This window comes from Anthonomus grandis, chromosome 5 (assembly GCF_022605725.1).
Source record: "Anthonomus grandis grandis chromosome 5, icAntGran1.3, whole genome shotgun sequence".
Lineage (NCBI taxonomy): Eukaryota > Metazoa > Arthropoda > Insecta > Coleoptera > Curculionidae > Anthonomus > Anthonomus grandis.
The window spans coordinates 25,679,171-25,698,616 of record NC_065550.1 but is presented as its reverse complement, the minus strand read 5'-3'; the positions used below and the strand labels follow the sequence as shown (position 1 = coordinate 25,698,616).

The 19,446-nt window shown below is 30.2% G+C and overlaps 1 protein-coding gene across 1 annotated transcript; it reads right to left on the bottom strand.

Annotated features, from left to right (window-relative positions):
* Positions 1-573: 573 nt before the first annotated feature.
* On the bottom strand, positions 574-9,777 carry LOC126736724 (uncharacterized). The gene is made up of 4 exons (XM_050441238.1): positions 9,480-9,777; positions 1,415-1,952; positions 1,213-1,356; positions 574-1,157 (listed from the first exon to the last, which is right to left on the bottom strand). The coding sequence occupies exons 1-4, from the start codon at positions 9,553-9,555 to the stop codon at positions 863-865; spliced, it is 1,053 nt and encodes a 350-aa protein (XP_050297195.1). The 5' UTR covers positions 9,556-9,777; the 3' UTR covers positions 574-862.
* Between the last annotated feature and the right edge of the window lie 9,669 nt (positions 9,778-19,446).

Sequence of the window (19,446 nt, the reverse complement as noted above, 5' to 3'; positions counted from 1 at the left end):
AGTTTTAGTACAGTTTAAAAAATGCAGATATTTTCTAGAAATGATTTTTCTATTATGAAGATAATTTATCTAATGAAGATAATTTAATTTTAGTTATAAATTTTTTAATTTAATAATAATTATGAATAAAGTCTTACTTTATTTTTGTTTTTTTTTTAATTTTAAAAGATTTTTTAAATCTAAACAAAACATTAAATCTGAATTTTGAGATATTTTAATGGTAATTTATATATTTTTTTCTAAGCTGGTAGTTTTCAGATAAAATAGTAAATTGAAATAATTTTTAAGATTTAATCAAGTTTCTTCTTAAAAATGGATTTTTTTTTTAATTTTTTACTAAAATAAAAGTTTTTTTAATTTTAAATACAAAAATTACCAATTGTTATTATTTTTATTTGTTTAGTTTTAATTAAATTAAATTAAAAAAAAAACGAATATTTCATTTTAGAATTAATTTAAATATTGTAAAAGAAGAAGATTCAGTAAAACTCGACAAAAATTGTAAATAAATTTGAGAAATAAGTAGAAAAATGTAAATTTTGTAATAATTAATCTTAATATTTCAATGTTTCTTTTAAATTTTGTCCTTTTTGTTTTTTTTTTTAAAGAAGATTTAAAAAATATATAAAATTTATTTTTTAAATAATTACGGTACATTACGCTAAAATAAGGAAAAAATAGTAAAACTGCAACAATATTTACAACTAAATAAAAAAAAAATTCAACTCATTGTCAAATGTCACCTTTCCCATTAATAATAATAATTGAATTTCTTTACTCAAACAACATTAAACAAAAAGAAATGAATGACTAATGCTCTCAAACAAATAACATACTTAACAGACCTCAAAATATCCTAAATTCACAAAGCTTCTTCTCTATCACTAACTTCATCCGGAGGCAACTTCACTCTTTTACCATTCTCTATCACAACTCGTCCATCTTCAACCTCAATGACCGGCTCTTCATCGTCTTCAGGCAACTCAGTAGCGTACAACTGATAATCAACTGCATAAACGACCCTTAAAATAGTCACAATCAGTTGACCTAAGAATAGTATTACGGTGATATTGAAGGCATTTGCCAGGACTATATATGGGAGATAGAAATTCCCTTGTCTTTCATGTAGAGTAAATTTGTTGATTAACGATGAACAACTGAAAGAAAAACTACTATTTGTATCATATTGTTTCTTTCATGGTAAATAAATACCTTTTGGTGTCAGTGAATAATTCAAAACTGGCACAAAACTCTTGCATCCCATTTTTGACAATGATGGCCCCTATCAGGTTAAGTACCCCTAACAGAACTGATGAGACTATAATGGGGTAAACCATATTCTGTGGTCTATTAAGCCTAAAACAATCAAATTTATTAAATACATTTATAATAAGGATTCTTTTTACTAACTTACGTATTGTTACGTCCCTTTCCCCCTTTGGAACACATGGCCAAAATCACGGTGCAAAAGGTGCCAAATATGAAGGTAATTAATGCAACACTCAAGACGAAATGGCACCAAAAACCTGCTGGGAATAATGATTTTCTCACGTCGATTCTAGCATGTAAAACTTTTATAGAATCCTTCGCATTTTTGAAGACATGAGTATCGTTTTTGAATATCACTGATTCAACTTCTATGGACCTTTCTGTTGATGTAACTAGAGAAGTATTTCCATAATCTGTACCGTAATCAGTATAAGTTGAATTTGTATCATCACTATTAAGAGTATCATTAAACAGCAAAAGTTCTTCTGAACTCACATCCCTTAAGACTACTTTGTGAATTGGTGGACTAATGATGGAATCTCTTGGAATAAATTCTTGCTCAAAAGTGATGTTTGTGCAGTATAAGATGCAGTTGTACTTGAAGGTTTGAAACATGTTTCCTGCTGCCATGGAGGTTACGAAAGCGTTTATTGCTATTACTATGTAGATGGTTATATGGAGAGCTAAAAGAAAAAAAACAGTTTTTATTATTATAGTTACATAATTCAAGTTAATTTAAACTCAAAATTTTGAGTTTCTGAAAGGAAATTCTTGAATTGAATTTCAGTTATATAATTTGTTATATAAAGTAAACCGTTATGGTGGTAAATAGGGTTGCTTCTGTTTATATTGTTTTCTTTACTTAGAGTTTTCTGGAATATGAAAAGAGTTACTGTTGAAGGGCCTCACTGATTACCTGATCTAAGGCACTTGTTTTTTTATTTGGATTGTTATGGTTTTTTGGAAATTTTGTGTATTTTTGTCAAAGGTTGATGTAGTGACAATTTATGGAAATTAAAAAAAGTCGAATATTTAACTAAAAAAAATGAAATTAATTTTTAACGGGAATTAAAAGTTACGAAGAAAATTTAAGAAAGTGATTAAAAAATACGAATATTGAATTATCCAATATAAAAATATTCCCGGAAATGTGAATGAGTTTCCTGATTAAGAAGAGTTGTTATTGAACGGTCTCCTCGATTACCTGATTTATTGCCGTTAATTTTTTTTATGTATTTATTTTGTGTAATTTGGTTATAAGCCGCTAAAAAGCTGCCAAAAATTTCGTCTTTTTCTGGAAATTCAAAATTTATGTTCAGTATTGGAATATTTCGAATAAAATAAAATGTTCAGTTGCTAAGATGGCTATATCCCTTACGCTCCCGAGTATACTTTTTTTAGAATTTTGAGACAAAACTTTACGCCAATGCTTATTATGACCTCATTAGAGATCCTAATTTTTTTCAGAAAAAAAAATCACATTTGATAAGATTTTAGGGACTCTCACGATTGTGTTGGATAGGAGTCAAAATGATACTGGCACAAATGTGAAAAAAACGATAAATATATTTCAAATGTTTATTTCTACGAAAATACACTACTTAACATGAAATGTTTTGAAGCAATTTTGGTTTTTTTGTAAACATAAGTCAACATTACACTTAATACATTTGATTCTTGATCTACTTTGACAGGATTTCAGGCGACAAGTGTTGGGATTTTTTTGATCCTCATGTACTGGCCAATGATCAAACCCATCGAATCTTTTATCTTCACAAGGTAGAGGTGTATATCTTACCTTCTTGGCAGAAGGTTCTTCATTTTCATCCGTTTGAGCGTGTCCATAGTTTAGATTTCTTTTTTTTTGTTCCACAAACCATAAATTCTCCTAATGCTAGTCGAAACTGCAAAAAATCTAAGATTTGCTTTGAGCTATATCCATTTTTTTTACAGTCATTTCGATATTCCATCCAGCTATTCACAATAGCTATGTCAAATAAGTGTAGAATGGTTTTAAATGTCCATTTTCGGGTTTTAAAGTATGTTCGATAAGCCTCAGTCATTTGATCACATATATCAACTCCGCCTATCTTTTCATTATAAACTTTAATTACATTTGGACAGGATACTTCTATATGTTTTTTTGTGTTTTTATCCCATCTCTGAACCGTTTTTACTGATTCTATTCCAAAAGCCGCAGATGCCATGACGACTGATTTGTTATCTTTCCATTTTGTCAAACATACTTTCGTATCATTTTTTACGTGCACTTCTGCGTCGCCTCTTTTCATAGTAGCATCTTTTTGAAATACACATCCTTTTACTCTGTTTGTCATTATGGTTCCCGTTCCTTCCATTTTTAATTTTTTTAATTTTTCAAATAATGGTATTGTGGAAAAATATCGGTCAAAAATATAAAGCTTCCAGGTGTTTACATTTTAAAGAAGGACATTTAGTAAATAAGGTCTCATTAAAAAAGGTGATTCAAATTACGAATTTTAAATTATCTCACACGAACATTTTCTGGAAAATACAATAACATAGGTACTTCTGTTTGGTGAAGGTGAATTAGAAGAACAAGTGATATTGAATGGCCTCCTTGAACACCTGATCTAACACCTTTTTATAAATTTATTATGTGTTATATTGTAAGAACTCATAAAAAAGCTTCGGTCTATTTGGATGCTTCATTTTGAAAATTAACTCAACTTCGTTAGACAACACAAATAATGTGCAAATAATTTTAATATCTTTTTTTTGTGCATAAAATAATCATTACTTTTTAATTAATTAGGCAACAATACCAAAAAAATAGTTAAAAGCATTATAATTTTTTACAGATAAGGAATTGGGTTAATAAAATTATCATATCCGCTTCCCTAATGAATATTAATATAATAATTTTATCGTGGTAATGTAAATATAGTTTATTGAAAAAGTAACGGCACAAAATTTTAATGCATATAAAATAATGACAATATATAGGATGCGCTTTAAAATTTCTCACTCAAATTAAGGCAGAAAAATAGTTTTTTTTTAAATTTTTTCAAAATATTTTTAGTCTTAAAATTATTTTAGTCTTTAAACTTAAAATTATTGGTTTAGGAATGAAATCTCTTTAAAATTTGTTCTATAGCACGAAATACCCTTATATCATTTAAAAATTGCTGAGTTGCCATTGAAGGCTCTGCCTGATTACCTGATCTAATGCCATTGATTTTTTCTCCATTTATTACATGCTGTATAAGTTTCTAAATAGGTGTTAAACGTTTTCTGGAAATTTATAGGCATAAAATGGAATGAAAAAGTTTAGCGATTTTGTTTTGAAATATCTTTGTCAAAATTTTACTTAGGGACCATTTTGCAGGATAAACAAAAAAATGCTGAATTTTAAATATACGAAAGCGATGAGTGAGTCATAGATTATTACAAATGATGCTTCCTTTAGTAATCCTATGACGAACATGTGGCAAATCATCAATAAAAAGCTGGAAAATTGTGAAAATAATGTTAGTTCAAACGACTTCAAGGATTATTTTTTAAATGCTGTAAATACTATTGTCCAAAACATGCTTGAGTCAAAAAGAGATTCTTTGTTAATATTAGTACTCTAAATGTATCGGAAAATTTCAGCTTTAAATTTTAATACAGTTTGAAATGTCATATATCAACTTAAAAACAAAAACAGGGACATACGAGGATGGTCCTAGAAGTACCCGACCAAACAAAGAAAATACAAAAAATTTAGAAAAAAAATGTTTTTATTTTTCAACATAATGTCCTTTCAGCTGTATGCAATTTTCCCAGCGGCTTTCAACACTTTCGATACCCTTTTTAGAATAAGAACTGTCTTGATCCTCAGAACTGTCGACATCGTTGGCAAATCTTTGATCGCTTAGTCATTTTGTAAGTTTGGCAACAAAAAATAATCTGAGGAGGGTAAATCTGGAAAATAGAGTGCATAAGGTAGCAATTTAAACCTTAATTCATTAGTTTTGGCCATAACAATAAAGGATTTGTGAGCTGGTGCGTTGTCTTAATGAAGCAACAGTTTCTGGCTAGATAAAAGCCGTTTTTGCTTGATTTCTTCGCTCAAACGATGCAATAAGTTGGCATTATACTCGCCGTTGATAGTATTATCTTTTTTAAGATATTTAATGAAAATTATCCCCACGTGCATCCCAAAAGACCAATGCCTCCAGATGAAACGGTCTTCGCCTTGCTTGGAGCCGACTCTTCCTTTTGAGTCCATTGTTTTAATTATTCTTTTGTCTCAGGTGTGAAGTGATGAACCAACGATTCATCCATGATCATGAAACAATGGAAAAACGTTACTGTGAAACCTTGCTAACACTCAATTGAAATACTTTCTCGACACTTTTTTTAATCGAGTGTAAACAAACGCGGCACCCATCTTGCACACACGCTTTTTCATCCACATTTTTTTAAAATATGCGATATACCGCACTGCTGGCTCGTGCACTTGCAATCGATGATCATTCAGTACCTTAATGGATTTTATTCACCTGTTTCTAGATTCGTCACCTCATTTGGTCGACCACTGCAATGCTCATCTTGGAAGCTCGTACGACCTCGCTTAAACTCTGCTACTTAATATTAACTTTTATAAGTATATTTACCAATATTTTACTATTGTAAACGAAGAAGAAGATTAGCGTAGAATTCAGTTCAGCTTCTATATTGGTTGGACTGCTAGGCCTTTCAAATAAAAGTATTATACCTTATAACGATCACCAATTTTCTCCATTTCATTACTCATTTCACTAATTCACTGAAAACGTTCACTATTGATGGCTGTTAAACAAATACTACTTGAGTTATATGCTTTATAGATTGTGTTCCTTCTAATACAGTGATGTTTTTCAAGTAACTAGTTCAATTTCTAGGTCAGGCCGCGTACTTCTGGGACCACCCTCGCATGGCTTTAGTGTGAAAGTGTTCAAATTTATTAAAGAATTATTTATCTATCATTCCTTTAACAAAAATAATAAATGCTTATATTAAAGCAAATTCTTTTTCAGATTTCAAGAAGGCTTTAGTAGTTCCGCTATTGAAGAATGTTTAACGGATGAGGCTGAAAATTATAGACCCATTTCTCTTGTTCCTATTATATAAAAAAATGTTGGGAAAATATCTCAGATCAGACGGTTTTTTTAGGAAAGTAACCTATTTAGTGAGAGTGAATTTGGGTTAATAAAAATAAAGGCACGACACTGGGTATGCTAAATTTGATGTCTGCTGCCAAGCGTGCTTTTAAGGAGCGGTGATATGATATGGTCTTGTTCTGTGACCTCAGCAAGGCCTTCGATCGTGTTAACCCCTGGACCCTATTAGAGAACCTTCCGTTTTATTACTTTGATAACAATATTGTTCAATTTTTAGAATCATATTGTTAAATATGTAGCAGGTACCAAAGAGTTGCCGGCGCAGAGGTGTAGTATGCATATGGCAGGAAATAGGAATTTGGGGAAATTTCATTGGGAACAGGGCTCAGTTCTTTGTCCAATACTATTTAAAATTTAGATTATTGATGACAACTTTTAGACTCTAATGTAGTGAATTACACACTTTTTGCCGTTGACACTACACAAAACACTCTCAATAGAGATTGTCAATCACCGACAAAGTCCTTTGCTTCTTACGGGCACTCCTGGAATAATAATTCTGATATCTTGACTTTTATTGCATCGATTTTAGTCAGTTCTTTAAAAAAAATTGGATAAGTCTTCAGAGTAAACCATATTTTGACTACGAGATAAAGATAAAGTCTTTTGCTTCTTACAGGCACTCCTGGAATAATAATTCTAATATCTTGACTTTTACTGCATCGATTTTAGGCATTTCTTCAAACAAGACTAAAAGAGTCTTTTGAGTAGTCCATAAATTAATAATTTATGACTATGAGAAAGTAAGATAATAATTTGTCAATATTTAAAAAAGTACTTTGCTTGTTACCGGCATTCCTGGAATAAGAATTCTAATATCTTGACTTTTAGTGCATCGATTTTAGTCATTTCTTCAAAGAAGACTAAAAGAGTCTTTAGGCTAGTTTATAAATCAATAAATTAGAAATTTCACTAACGAGAACTTAAGATATTTACTTGTCAATAACAGACAAAATCTTTTGCTTCTTACAGGCACTCCTCGAATAACAATTCTAAATATTGACTTTTTCTGCATCGATTTTAGTCATTTTTTTCAAAAAAAGACTAAATAGTACATAAATAAATAACTTTTAAATTTAACCACGAAAACCTAAGATATTCATTCGTAAATAGACAAGGTTTCTTAAGTTTGTTCGTTTTTTAAGGTTGACAAACAAAAATGGTTTATTTCTAAGTTGAGGTTGAACATAAGTAAGATTGGGCTTTAGTGACCATGTATCCCAGACTAATTTTCTTGATGTAATTATAAATCCAAAAGCACAATGGAGTGGCTTTAAAACTTAACAAAAATCTCTATCTCTGTCGTGGCAGGCAGTGTATCCCAAAGAAATGCCTATTTTGCAACTTTTCATGCACAAATGTCACATCTGAAATGATGCCTCCTGTGCTCAGCATCTCTTTTCACTCCAGGGAAAGGCAGTTAGGATTTTCAGTGTACTGAGGTTCAGAGAAGAGTGCTTGTTGCATATCAGAAACAACTTAAATAAACTTGCCTCTCATGGTGAATTCTATAATCAACAAACCAGAAATAAAGATAACCATTGCCGGCTGTTTGACATATGAAAAGGTGTCAGAATGATCCAGGTTTCTGAGCAATAAATATTATAATTTTTTACCAAATAAAATAAAATTTTTAGAAGAAAATAGGTTTAAAGAAAAAATAAAATCAAGAAAGCATTTTTTTAATTTTAACCTTATTTAAAGCATCCAGTGCCTATTTTTTTAGTGACCTATTTTAAACTGTGTGTTCCTAGTATAATCATTGTATTTTTTCATTTGTTTTAATTAGATTAACGATGTTTTTAACAGATTTTATATTTGTTGTGACGTATGTACATTAAAACTATTATAGCTATTAACATGAATCAGCTCAATCAGCGTTGGAAAAAAGCTGAAATATAATATGCTCAGTAGTTTTATTAGAAGAAATTCGATTTCAATTTTTAAGTCTCTATTTTTTAAGGTTTTAGCGATATGAGAATTTTATCCCTAGAAATTTTGATTTAAAAAATTCAAGAAGTTTAAAAAAATATTTGGAATGGGAAATTTTTTGATTTCTGGTCAATTTTGTCCAGAAATTTCTATTTAAATATTTTTTTTTAATTTTACAAAATTCTTGAAAAAAATGCTGGTAAAAAGTAGATAAAAGAATTAAATAAAACTGAGCATACAAAATACAAAAATCAAATATAATTTTTTTAAAATTATAGGTAGCTTAAAAAAGAAAGCCAAAGTGTGTGCTCAGATTCTATATACAATAAAAATAAAATCAATTATAAAAAAAGAACACAGAATTTCTACTAGATCTAAATTATAAAAATTAAACTTAAATAAAAAGTGTTAGAATAATGAAAATATAACGAAGCTGGAATTAGGATTAAATAATAAAATTAATAAAACATACACTACAGTTCAAATTATAAAAATAAAACTATAATAAATTTTTGGTTAAAAAAAATATATAAAAACAAACACTATTTCCTACTTAAAAATTCAATGATACAATCTTTATTAAAATTCAATGATTTTATTAAAATAATGTATTTTCCAGTTTCGAAATCCCAAGTTTTTTGCTTTAGAGATATGATTATGTCCATATGAATTTCAATTGGAATTTTATTTTCAATTTCCAAGGTGAATTTCTTTATTTTAAAACACTACAAGGAATATATGAAAAATCACTAACATAGAAATTTAATGATCAAATTAGGATCCTCTCTATCCTCAACTATCAAATCATAAAAAATTGATTGATTTGTTGAATTGATTGGTTTAAGTAGAAAAAACTCATCTTTTAATTGTCAAAAAGCTTTTTGTTGTTCCAGAGATAAAATCATTACGTAGAGCTTCAATTGAAATTGGTCTTTTTCTTTAGCTGGATAATTAAAAAAAAAATTAAAATAGCATCAGAAAATGTGTTTAATTAAAATTTATCGTTGTCTTTTCAGTAACATGAGCCAGCTTTACCATTAAACCCAAATATATTTGGGACATAATCTGCTAAATTTCAAAATAAATACTCACCCTTCCACACGCCACTAACTTTATCCACATCCTTATCCCCAAAATATAACCAGGACTCCCTTTGAAATGTACCCATTCTTTCAAAATTCGATTTTACACCATAAAAAAAATCAAATAAATATTACGACTTGTCATGACCGTCATCAACGGAAATAAACATTACTTAACATTTTGTTTACTACGAAATTTTCTCTTCGCGTGGTTCGGTCATCGATAGACTAACTGGTGCGACGTTTTCCAACCAACAACGTTCAATGTGAGTCAAGTCGATAATAACATTTCATGTTCTATAAAACGGTGTAGCGGGACTGTAAACATTAAGTTCCCAGGCAACCCATATAGGAGCGTAAAAACAATAGGATTAATTTTATTAGCGGTGTGATGCCAGTATCGGATTTAGATAAAGTTAAATGGGACAATTAAATTTCCGAATGAGCGTTTAAAATGAGGAAAGGAATACATGTGTCAGTATAATATTTTTTTAACAAGTTTTAACAAATGTACAACATCTTGTCAGAATATATTACAGTAAACTTTTAAACAGTAGCAAAATGATAAATAATGTACTCACATTAACTTGTGGTGTATGTTTTGAACGTGTAAGAATACAGAATGATAGATGTATTGGTTACGTCAGGATTCGAGATCATTGATATGAGATGATACGATACTACATACCTAAAAAGTGAAAGGTACCTGTGAGCAAATATTTTACCCTAGTTATTGTCATTGTTCAATAAAAGCAAAATAGGTTTACACAAAGCCATTTCAGGTTTATAGCACCGGTACACAATACCATAAAACTATTAATAAGAATAATAAGATTAACATCCTTCAAATTATATACATTAGTAGACCTTATTAAAGAGCTGTTCTCCAATCCAGGCAGAACAAAACCTGATGTCCAGCATTGGAAATATCCACAAAACAACACACTGATGTAAGGACCAATTACAGTATAAAAAATGCGCAAGTGCAAATTTGCACTAGTACCACGCACCCACTTACACTAGCTAACGTTGTTTTACGTACCGAGGTATCAGGTAACTTAGCACGGAAGGATGCGCATTTAAATATTACTTTCTTTATACTGATAATGATTAAAATAATGGGAAAAACATAAGGTAAAACATTGCTCAGTGAAAACGCTAACCTTTGTAATCTGCCACAGGTATAAATAGTTAATAAAGGCACTAAGAAAAAGTTAGGGAGAACACTAAGAAAAAGTGGGCACTGCTGCGCGACTGTTTTCGAGTAAAATTATCGCCGAACTGAATTTTAAAAAGGATCATTTTAGAAATATCCCTAACAAGAATCCTGTTAAATATCTGTCATTGTCTATGCGTTTGAGCTTTGATAGAGACTTACATTCCCACACATTATAACTTTCTTCGAAGTGACCCTTTTACCCACATAAGTGCTATTCCTGTTTATTTTTGTCATCTCCGAAGAACCTCTTTAGACATAAAACTTAAAGATTCTTACAGATAGACCTTAACTTTGCATGTTATCGTTGCCTTTTTCAATTATTTTTGATGAGTGACAAAAACCAGATAAAATATAATAAGTAAAATAAATTCACGTCTTACACAAATATGAAAGACAGGATATAGATTGTCATACCACACACAGTTGTGTGTTGGTATCAGGTCAAGCTTCTATTCTGGGAGCAATATACATAAATGACCTGCAGGTGAGGTACGCTTTTTTGCTGATGGTGCTACTATATCTGAAGAGCTGGTAGCATTTCTGAGCTCCATAGGAGCATGGAAGAGGGTCGAGAAATAGTTTGCTGCAAATAAACTTCTTGTTAATAATGAGAAGTTTTCACGTATGGGTGAAGTTCTCATAGGAATAGCTTCCTTTGCACTGTTTTATTTGTATCCCTCTTGTTTTATCTTAACATGCAGCTGACACTGATTGAGTTTCTTCTAGTCAGAATTTCAAGACTAGAAAATCCTTACTGTAGAAGCCACAATGGCCTTCACCAGTATGCGACTCGACACAGGAATGGTTGTTATAGGAGGCTAAAGAAATGCCACAAATAGAGCCCATAGACTGATTAAATAAACCTTTTAATATGTTAGCACAAAATATTACAAATAAGGATGTTAAGGAATTTGAAGTTTCTTTCGTACAATACATTTTAAATTTTAGGTTTCAGATCTATTTTGCTTGTAATTTTAATCTGATTTAAGTTCCACCTAGATATTCTTCATCCAATTTTAATTTGTTCGTATCATATATTTTATTTAGTTTATTTGTATGTATTCGTTATAGAATAATTTTACAATCTAATCTCTTACAATAATTATATTTCATTTTATAAATATTTTAGGCCTAATAATGAGGCTACAATAGATTGAGCTTTGATTTATAATTAGATGTACAAGAATTACATGGACAAGGCATTTAGAATGTAGCTAGTATTAATAAAGAATTTAGATTTAATTTTTTTTAAATGGAGAAATTAGCTTTAGAAATTAAAAAAAAAAAATATTGATACCAGAAAATCTGCGGAGCCATTGGATAACTGAATAAGACCGATTATTCTAATAAAATCTTTAATGAAATATCAGTATTAAAAAACAATAATTAAAAAAAAGAAATTGAAAAAATATTGATTTTTCTATGTTCCTATTTTTGTTTATTTATTTATTTAACGACATGCATCTCTGAAACCAAAATTGCTATGATTAGAAAATTGGAGGATAGATTCCTCTGATAAAATTTAAAGCAATGGAAATTTGATAATTTTATTTACCTCTAAAAGATAGATTAGAAAATAGTCCTTTAGAAAAAACTTTTCCTAATTTAAAACAATTTTCTAAAAAACTACCGAAAATTTTTTGATAAAACAAATTGTATGAGATTTAGAATTGAGTTGTCTAAGAAAACGTTTAAGTTCTAAAAGTGTACGTCTCAAAGTTTTTAGGTTATTCACAGTTAAACCAAGTAAGGGACCCTGAAGTCCCTTAGACTAACGTTTTGTCATTTAAACTCAATTTTCTCAAAAATCACTCAATTTTTTTATTTAATCGATAATGTCTTGGATTTAGAATTAAATTATCTAAAAAAATTATTTAAATCTAAAAGTGTACGCCTGAAGATTCGACCTGGGAACCTATTATCTACCGTTAAACCAAGTAGTGCATCCAGGAGTCCCTTGGACCATATTTTCGTCATTTAAACTTAAGTTTCTCAAAAACTACTCAAAATTTTTTAATGAAACAATTTGTATCGGATTAAGAATTGTCTAAACATATTCCTTAAGGTTCAAAAGTACACACTTAAAGGCTTCTAGGTTATCCACAGTTAAGCCAAGTAATGGACTGTGAATTCCCTTAGACCAATTTTTCCTCATTTAAACTCGATTTTCGCAAAAACCACTTAATTTTTTTTAATTAAATAAACTGTATTAGATTACGAATTAAATTGTCTAAACAAATTGTTTAAGGTCCGAAGTTGTACGCCTAAAAGTTTCTAGGTTATCCACAGTTAAACCAAGTAATGGACCTTGAAGTTCCTTAGACCAACTGTTTACAATTTAAACTAAATTTTCTCAAAAATTGCTCAAAATTTTTTATTGAAAAAAACTGAATCGGATTTAGAATTTAATTATCTAAAAATATTGTTTTAAGTCGAAAAGTATAGGCCTATGGTTTTCAGGTCGTCTACAGGTAAACGAAATGGTAGACCTTGAAGTTCCTTAGACCAACTTTTCGCAATTTAAACTCAATTGTCTTAAAAACTACCGAAAATTTTTTAATGAAACAAATTGTATTAGATTTAGAATTAATTTGTCTAAAGATGTTCCTTAAGGTTCAAAAGTGTACACTTAAAGGTTTCTAGGTTATCCACAGTTAAACTAAGTAATGGACCTTGAAGTCCCTTAAACCAACTTTTTACCATTTAAACTAAATTTTCTCAAAAATTGCTCAAAATTTTTTATTGAAAAAAACTGAATCGGATTTAGAATTTAATTGTCTAAAAATATTTTTTTAAAGCCAAAAGCCTAAGGTTTTCAGGTTATCTACAGTTAAACCAAATAGTGGACTTTAAAGTTCCTTAGACCAACTTTTCGCAATTTAACCTCAATTGTCTTAAAAACTACTGAAATTTTTTTATGGAACAAATTGTATTAGATTAAAAATTAAATCGTCTAAGAATATTATTCAAGGTCCAAAATTATATGCCTAAAGGGTTTTAGGTTATCCATAGTTAAACCAAATAGTGGACCCTGAAGTCCCTTATACCAACTTTTTGTCATTTAAACTCAATTTTCGCAAAAACTACTTAACAATTTTCAATGAAAAAAATTATATCGTATTAAGAATTAAATTATCTAAAAATATGTGTACGCCTGACGGTTGTTCTCCGAAATTCGGAAAACATCTTGGTGAAGAGCGGCAAGCAAACTTGCGACATCTCTGGAGACACTTGGAATGTTACCGCGCTTGCCGCTAGGAGGCAAGCTTAAGTCTGAGTATTGGCGCGACTTTTAAATTTAAATACATTGTAAGAAATAAATACAATATAAATAACTGTTTTAAGTAGTCTTAAGCTATTGTGTTTAGTGTGTACGCGTAATCAGTTGCCAATTTCTGTGTATCGAGTGTTTTAATTTATACGAACAGTGAAAAAGCTACATTATAAAAAAAATTCTTCTAATAGAGTCATTGATAAGTATTTAACGTGATACGTTTTAACATTATTCCTAAAAAAATTATTAAAGTTTTTAAATTAGAATTGCTAGGGACAAAATGCCCATATCTCTCAAATCAAAAAAGCTTGAGATTTGTAGCTTGAAACAGTTCTAATAAAGTAGTTGTTGTAATAAAGTTGTTAAATGAGAATATTTTTTAAAAAATGCAAAAAATTTAAAATTCAAGGCATGAAATGCACGTATCTTTAAATCTAAGAAAGCTGAAAAACGAAAATACTGTTTCCTCAAAGAAGAATGAAAAAATGTACCTTGGACAGTGACCTTTAAAGTCGATTCACCTAAATCCCTATAATATTTTAATATATTATAGGTTAGGTACTTCTTCGTACTACTGCGGCTATGGACGGCATCTTCACGATTCTAAAAAAATATGGCCTCAATTTAATTTAAAATTCAAGATATAGATCTAATATTCTAGGCTTAAGAAGAATTCTTGCAGCATTTTCTGAGCTAGACTAACATTCGAAAGGCTAAAATGGGAAAAAATTTAAATAATCTTGTTAGTAATTAAAGAGGTCAGCTGCGTGCTTTTAAGTCTCTTTTTATCATTGAGGACTTAAAAAAAAATAAAAAAAGCATTATATACTTTCAAAAATAACTTTGTAAAACTTGTCTTTGTTAAACCGATTTTTTTTTCAATTATAAAAACAGATTTTAACGCAAACAACAAATTGAACGTTTTGTTGACCCTTCATATTCCACATATTTCTTAACAAATATTAATAAAAGCCAAGACAAGGAAATACGCTCATATCCGCAGCAGAGAAAATATAATTTTCCAGCGAAGTTATATGCTGCAGAGGGTCGCATAGTATCCGGAATGCTTAAAACAAAAAAAAGGACAGAACTTGGTTTTCCTCTTTTAGCATTTAATTAAATTCCAGGCGTTTCGTTGTAACCTATTTGTAACATAAAAATTAATATAGTTTTCGTTATCGTTCTCATTAATCAAGTCGTTTATTGCATTCATATCGAAATTTCCTTAAGGGATACATGCCCATAACATGCATCCCTAAGGAAGGTGCAGGGTTGGCTTCGAAATTTCTACTAAATGATGCATAATACGGGAAAACTCAGTTGTCTAGCATACATTACTCATCCTTGTTAAAAATGTTTACGATAGATTTTGAATTTAATTAGGAAATCACTTTTTTTATGCTTCAGCTGGATTACAAATAATTTTTGGAATTTCTCAAGTTATCATTAAAAAAATTACACGTTTGACATACAAGAATTTTTTAAAATGTATATGAAAGGAATGGAAGTGTACGTTTTCCCAAACTTTAAAAAGCAACAGCGTCCAAAGATGATTGATAAGATGACGTTGATGATTGATAAGCACATGATTGACATAGTCAAATACTTTGCTAAGATCACAAAATAGGACTGTACTACCCCAAGGAATTTAGTCTAAGATACTGAATCATTTAAGAGATAAATATATTTATGAAAAAACCATTCTTTCAGTCTTTCTTTTGCTGAACATCAATTTGATAAAAATAAACCATTTTTATACCTACGCCTCAGGGATCGCAACCTAGAAACCTTAACTGGCAGTAACCGAGATTGTATCATCAGTAATCCGGTAATTGATATAGTCGGATGCCCTGCGAAGATCACAAAACAAGATTGTATCATAGCATTGACTGTTGAAAGCATCGATGACGTCAGCTATTTAGACAAATCAACTTGAATTACTAATTATTATTATTTGATAATAATGTACACAACATTAATGCGCGATACGATTAATGACACTTCAAATGTCATACATGTCAATTAGTGGTGACCGGTGATACTTTTTAATGGTTTCGAAAATTGTCTAATATGACTTTGACTAGTCTTAAGATATTAGTACATTGTTTAGATATAAATGAGACATCTTTAAAAATATCCCGTGCTGTATGTGATTGGACGAAGAATTGACCCCATGGGGTACACCAATATTTATATCCTGTTTTGACGATACTATATCACTGCACTGGACTCTGCTTCTTTGCTTCCTCTTAGCTAAATTAAATCGTCACATCTTTGCCTAAAATATCACAACCTAAGGAACTGAAAGATCTGCGCTCAATAAGCATTCTTCCAACACTTTCTAAAGTATTAGAAAAAATTGAAGATATACAGGTTCGTGTTTTTCTTAAATAAAAATAGGATTTTGCCATTAAAACAGTCAGGCGTTCGAAAAGGATATAGCTGTGCTACAGCTATGGCTGACGTAACTGATGATATTTTTCAAGCGTGAAATGAGGATAAATTTAGTGCTCTTATTTTGCTATAAGGCTTTTGACCTCATAAATCATGAAATTCTTTTGTCTATCTTGCATTATATCGGCTTTTCAACTTGCAGTTAAGTTTTTTACTTTTTTTTTGAGTAATCGTCGACAGCAAACAGTTTTGAAAAGTTCCAAATCTAATACTATACCTCTATTTATGGGTTTCCCTCAAGGAAGTTTATTAGGACCACTTCTTTATACAATTTACTTGCCGATTTAAAGACTTTTTTGAAATGTTGTAATTACCATTTGTACGCCGACGATACAGCTTTATTTTCACTTAATAATATAACGCTATAATATAACATCTGCAAATCAAAATATTAATGCCGATCTCCAACATCTAATAACAGTTTCCAAACGACATCATTTAAAAATAAACCCTACAAAATCGTCAGTTATTTTAATTGAAGGACATAAAAGCCACAGATCTAGAATAAACGAGGAACTCAAAATAAAAATAAATGACACTTCTTTTATAATAACTAATATTTCGAAATCCTTAGGTCTTATTATTGATTCTGATCTTCGATTTCATGAGCATATAACTGATAAATTACAGAAAGCATATCTATACCCAAAGAAAAGTCTTAGGTCAAGACTTAAAAGAGGCATCTTGGTGATTCTTTAGTGTTATCCAATTTCAACCATTGTGATATTGTGTATGGACCATGCCTTAGATCAAGTCGACTTTCGTAGAATTCAAAAAGTGCAAAATGCATGCCTTCGTCTTATTTTTGGAATTCGTCGCCGAAATCATATATCAAATAAGCTTAAGGATATAGGATGGTTAAATATGTTCAATCGTCAAAAATACATTTTACTTCCCTTAGTTACAAAGTTTTAAAATTAAAAACACCATCATATTTATACAGTAAAGTCCAGTTTCGAATAAATACTCACCACCGACGCTTTAGACAATTACATCTACTAACTATTCGGCGACATAGAAAAGAACTTTTTAAAAGAATGGGTAACTAAAAATTCTTCGGTCATCATCCACTAAATGTATTTAAAAATTATTAATCCTAGATGTTTCGGACATATAACATGTCCATCATTAGGAATACAAATTGAGGGTTTTTGTCAAAACATATTAAAGCTATAGTGCCTCCGGCAAGGTCAAAAGGTTAAAACAACTAACAATGAATAAAAATGGCATATTAAGATGCATGAGAAAGGGACTAAAACTGGATCTAAACAAACATTAAAATCACATGATTACAACACTACCTAATGTAGTTGACATAATTATTAACTCCACTGCAAGTTTGGACTACTTCTTCAACTTTTTAAAAGAAGTTTTTCATATAATCTCGCCAATACTGTTAACCCATTAAACATTTCAACATTTATCTTATAAAGTAAAAAAGAAAAAAAAATATATATATCAATTTTTTTTCATTCGTAATATACAGGGTGTAGAATAGAGGCTAAATTTAGAGAATTCGGTCATGTTTGAGATCTGCCGAAATCTGGTCATCCTGCTCGAGATGAAAATGAACAACTTGACGTTTTGCTTTGTTTGGAAGAAAATCCATGCATTCCTTTGTCGCAGATAGGGGCACTTTTACACATGGCAAAATCTATAGTTCACCGAATAGTTAAAAAGCACAAATATCACCCCTACCCCCTAAAGTTATTCCTGTGCAAGAGTTATTTGATGACGATTTCGATAGGCGAAATGAGTTTTGTGAACGCTTACAAAACATGTGCAATCTAAATAATAATTTAGTAAGAAATATTATTTTTTCCGATGAAGCCACGTTCTACTTGAATGATAGTGTGAACAGACAAAATTGTCGATATTGGGCAATAGAAAATCCGCATTGGATGATGGAGGTAAACACCCAGTACACTCAAAAACTAAATGTGTGGTGTGGAATAGTGCGCGGAAGAGTAATAGATCTCTTTTTCTTTAAACAGACTTTAACGGGACAAGTGTATCTCGATTTTCTCTAATTTGAATTAGTTCCAGCATTACTAGCTTTATTTCCATATTCATTGGAACTAATTTTCCAGCAAGATAGCGCTCCTCCGTACTATGCTGCCACTGTGCGTACATTTTCGGATGAAACCTTTCCCAATCGGTGGATAGGAAGGAGAGGACCCATCGAATGGCCTGCTAGGTCGCCTGATCTAACACCAATGAACTTTTTTTTGTGGGGATACCTTAAGTCGAAGGTATTTGTTAATAGGCCTAATAATCTAGACGACTTGAAAGAGAGAATTCGCAGAGAAGTGCGTGCCATAACTCCGGAAATGATTGAAAATGTGCAACGAGACTTTATTGATCGCCTTGGATATTGCCAAGCCGTGAATGGCAACCATTTTGAACATTTAACTTAATTTTTGTTCTTTTTTTATTGGTTGTCTTTTTTTTTTTTTCGATAAATGTTGACTTTAGGTAAAGGACATGATACATGAAACATACGTAGAATTCCACGCGAAATTCAAAAATGAAATAAAAAAAGGTGCTTTCATTTGAAAAAATTAAGTTGATGTTCGTAATTTATTTTTGAGCAACCCTGTACATACTTATACTACATACTTACCATGTTTATATGTGCTTGCTTCATGCTGCTTGCATTTTTAACGTATATTATCTAACATTTTAATACAAGTTTTTTTTTCAATTTAAAGCGTCATTCTTATATTTTGTTATATTTCTTAATAGGTATTTACTTGGGCCTAAACAGTTCATGTTCAACCTTCATGTTCTATTACTATTTTCCATATATATTATTGTAAATCTGTAAAATAATAAATTTTGTTTATTATTATTATTAAATATTATTGTGATAAAGTTTTAAGATTCAAGTTTCCTTAAAAGGATTCGATGGTTAACTTAGTCGAATCCCCTGCTAAGATCACAAAAAATACACTATACTGTAACCATCCTATACAGCATAATGTTTTGTTTTGCCTATATCCATATTGACTCATTGAAAGTTATTCTTTT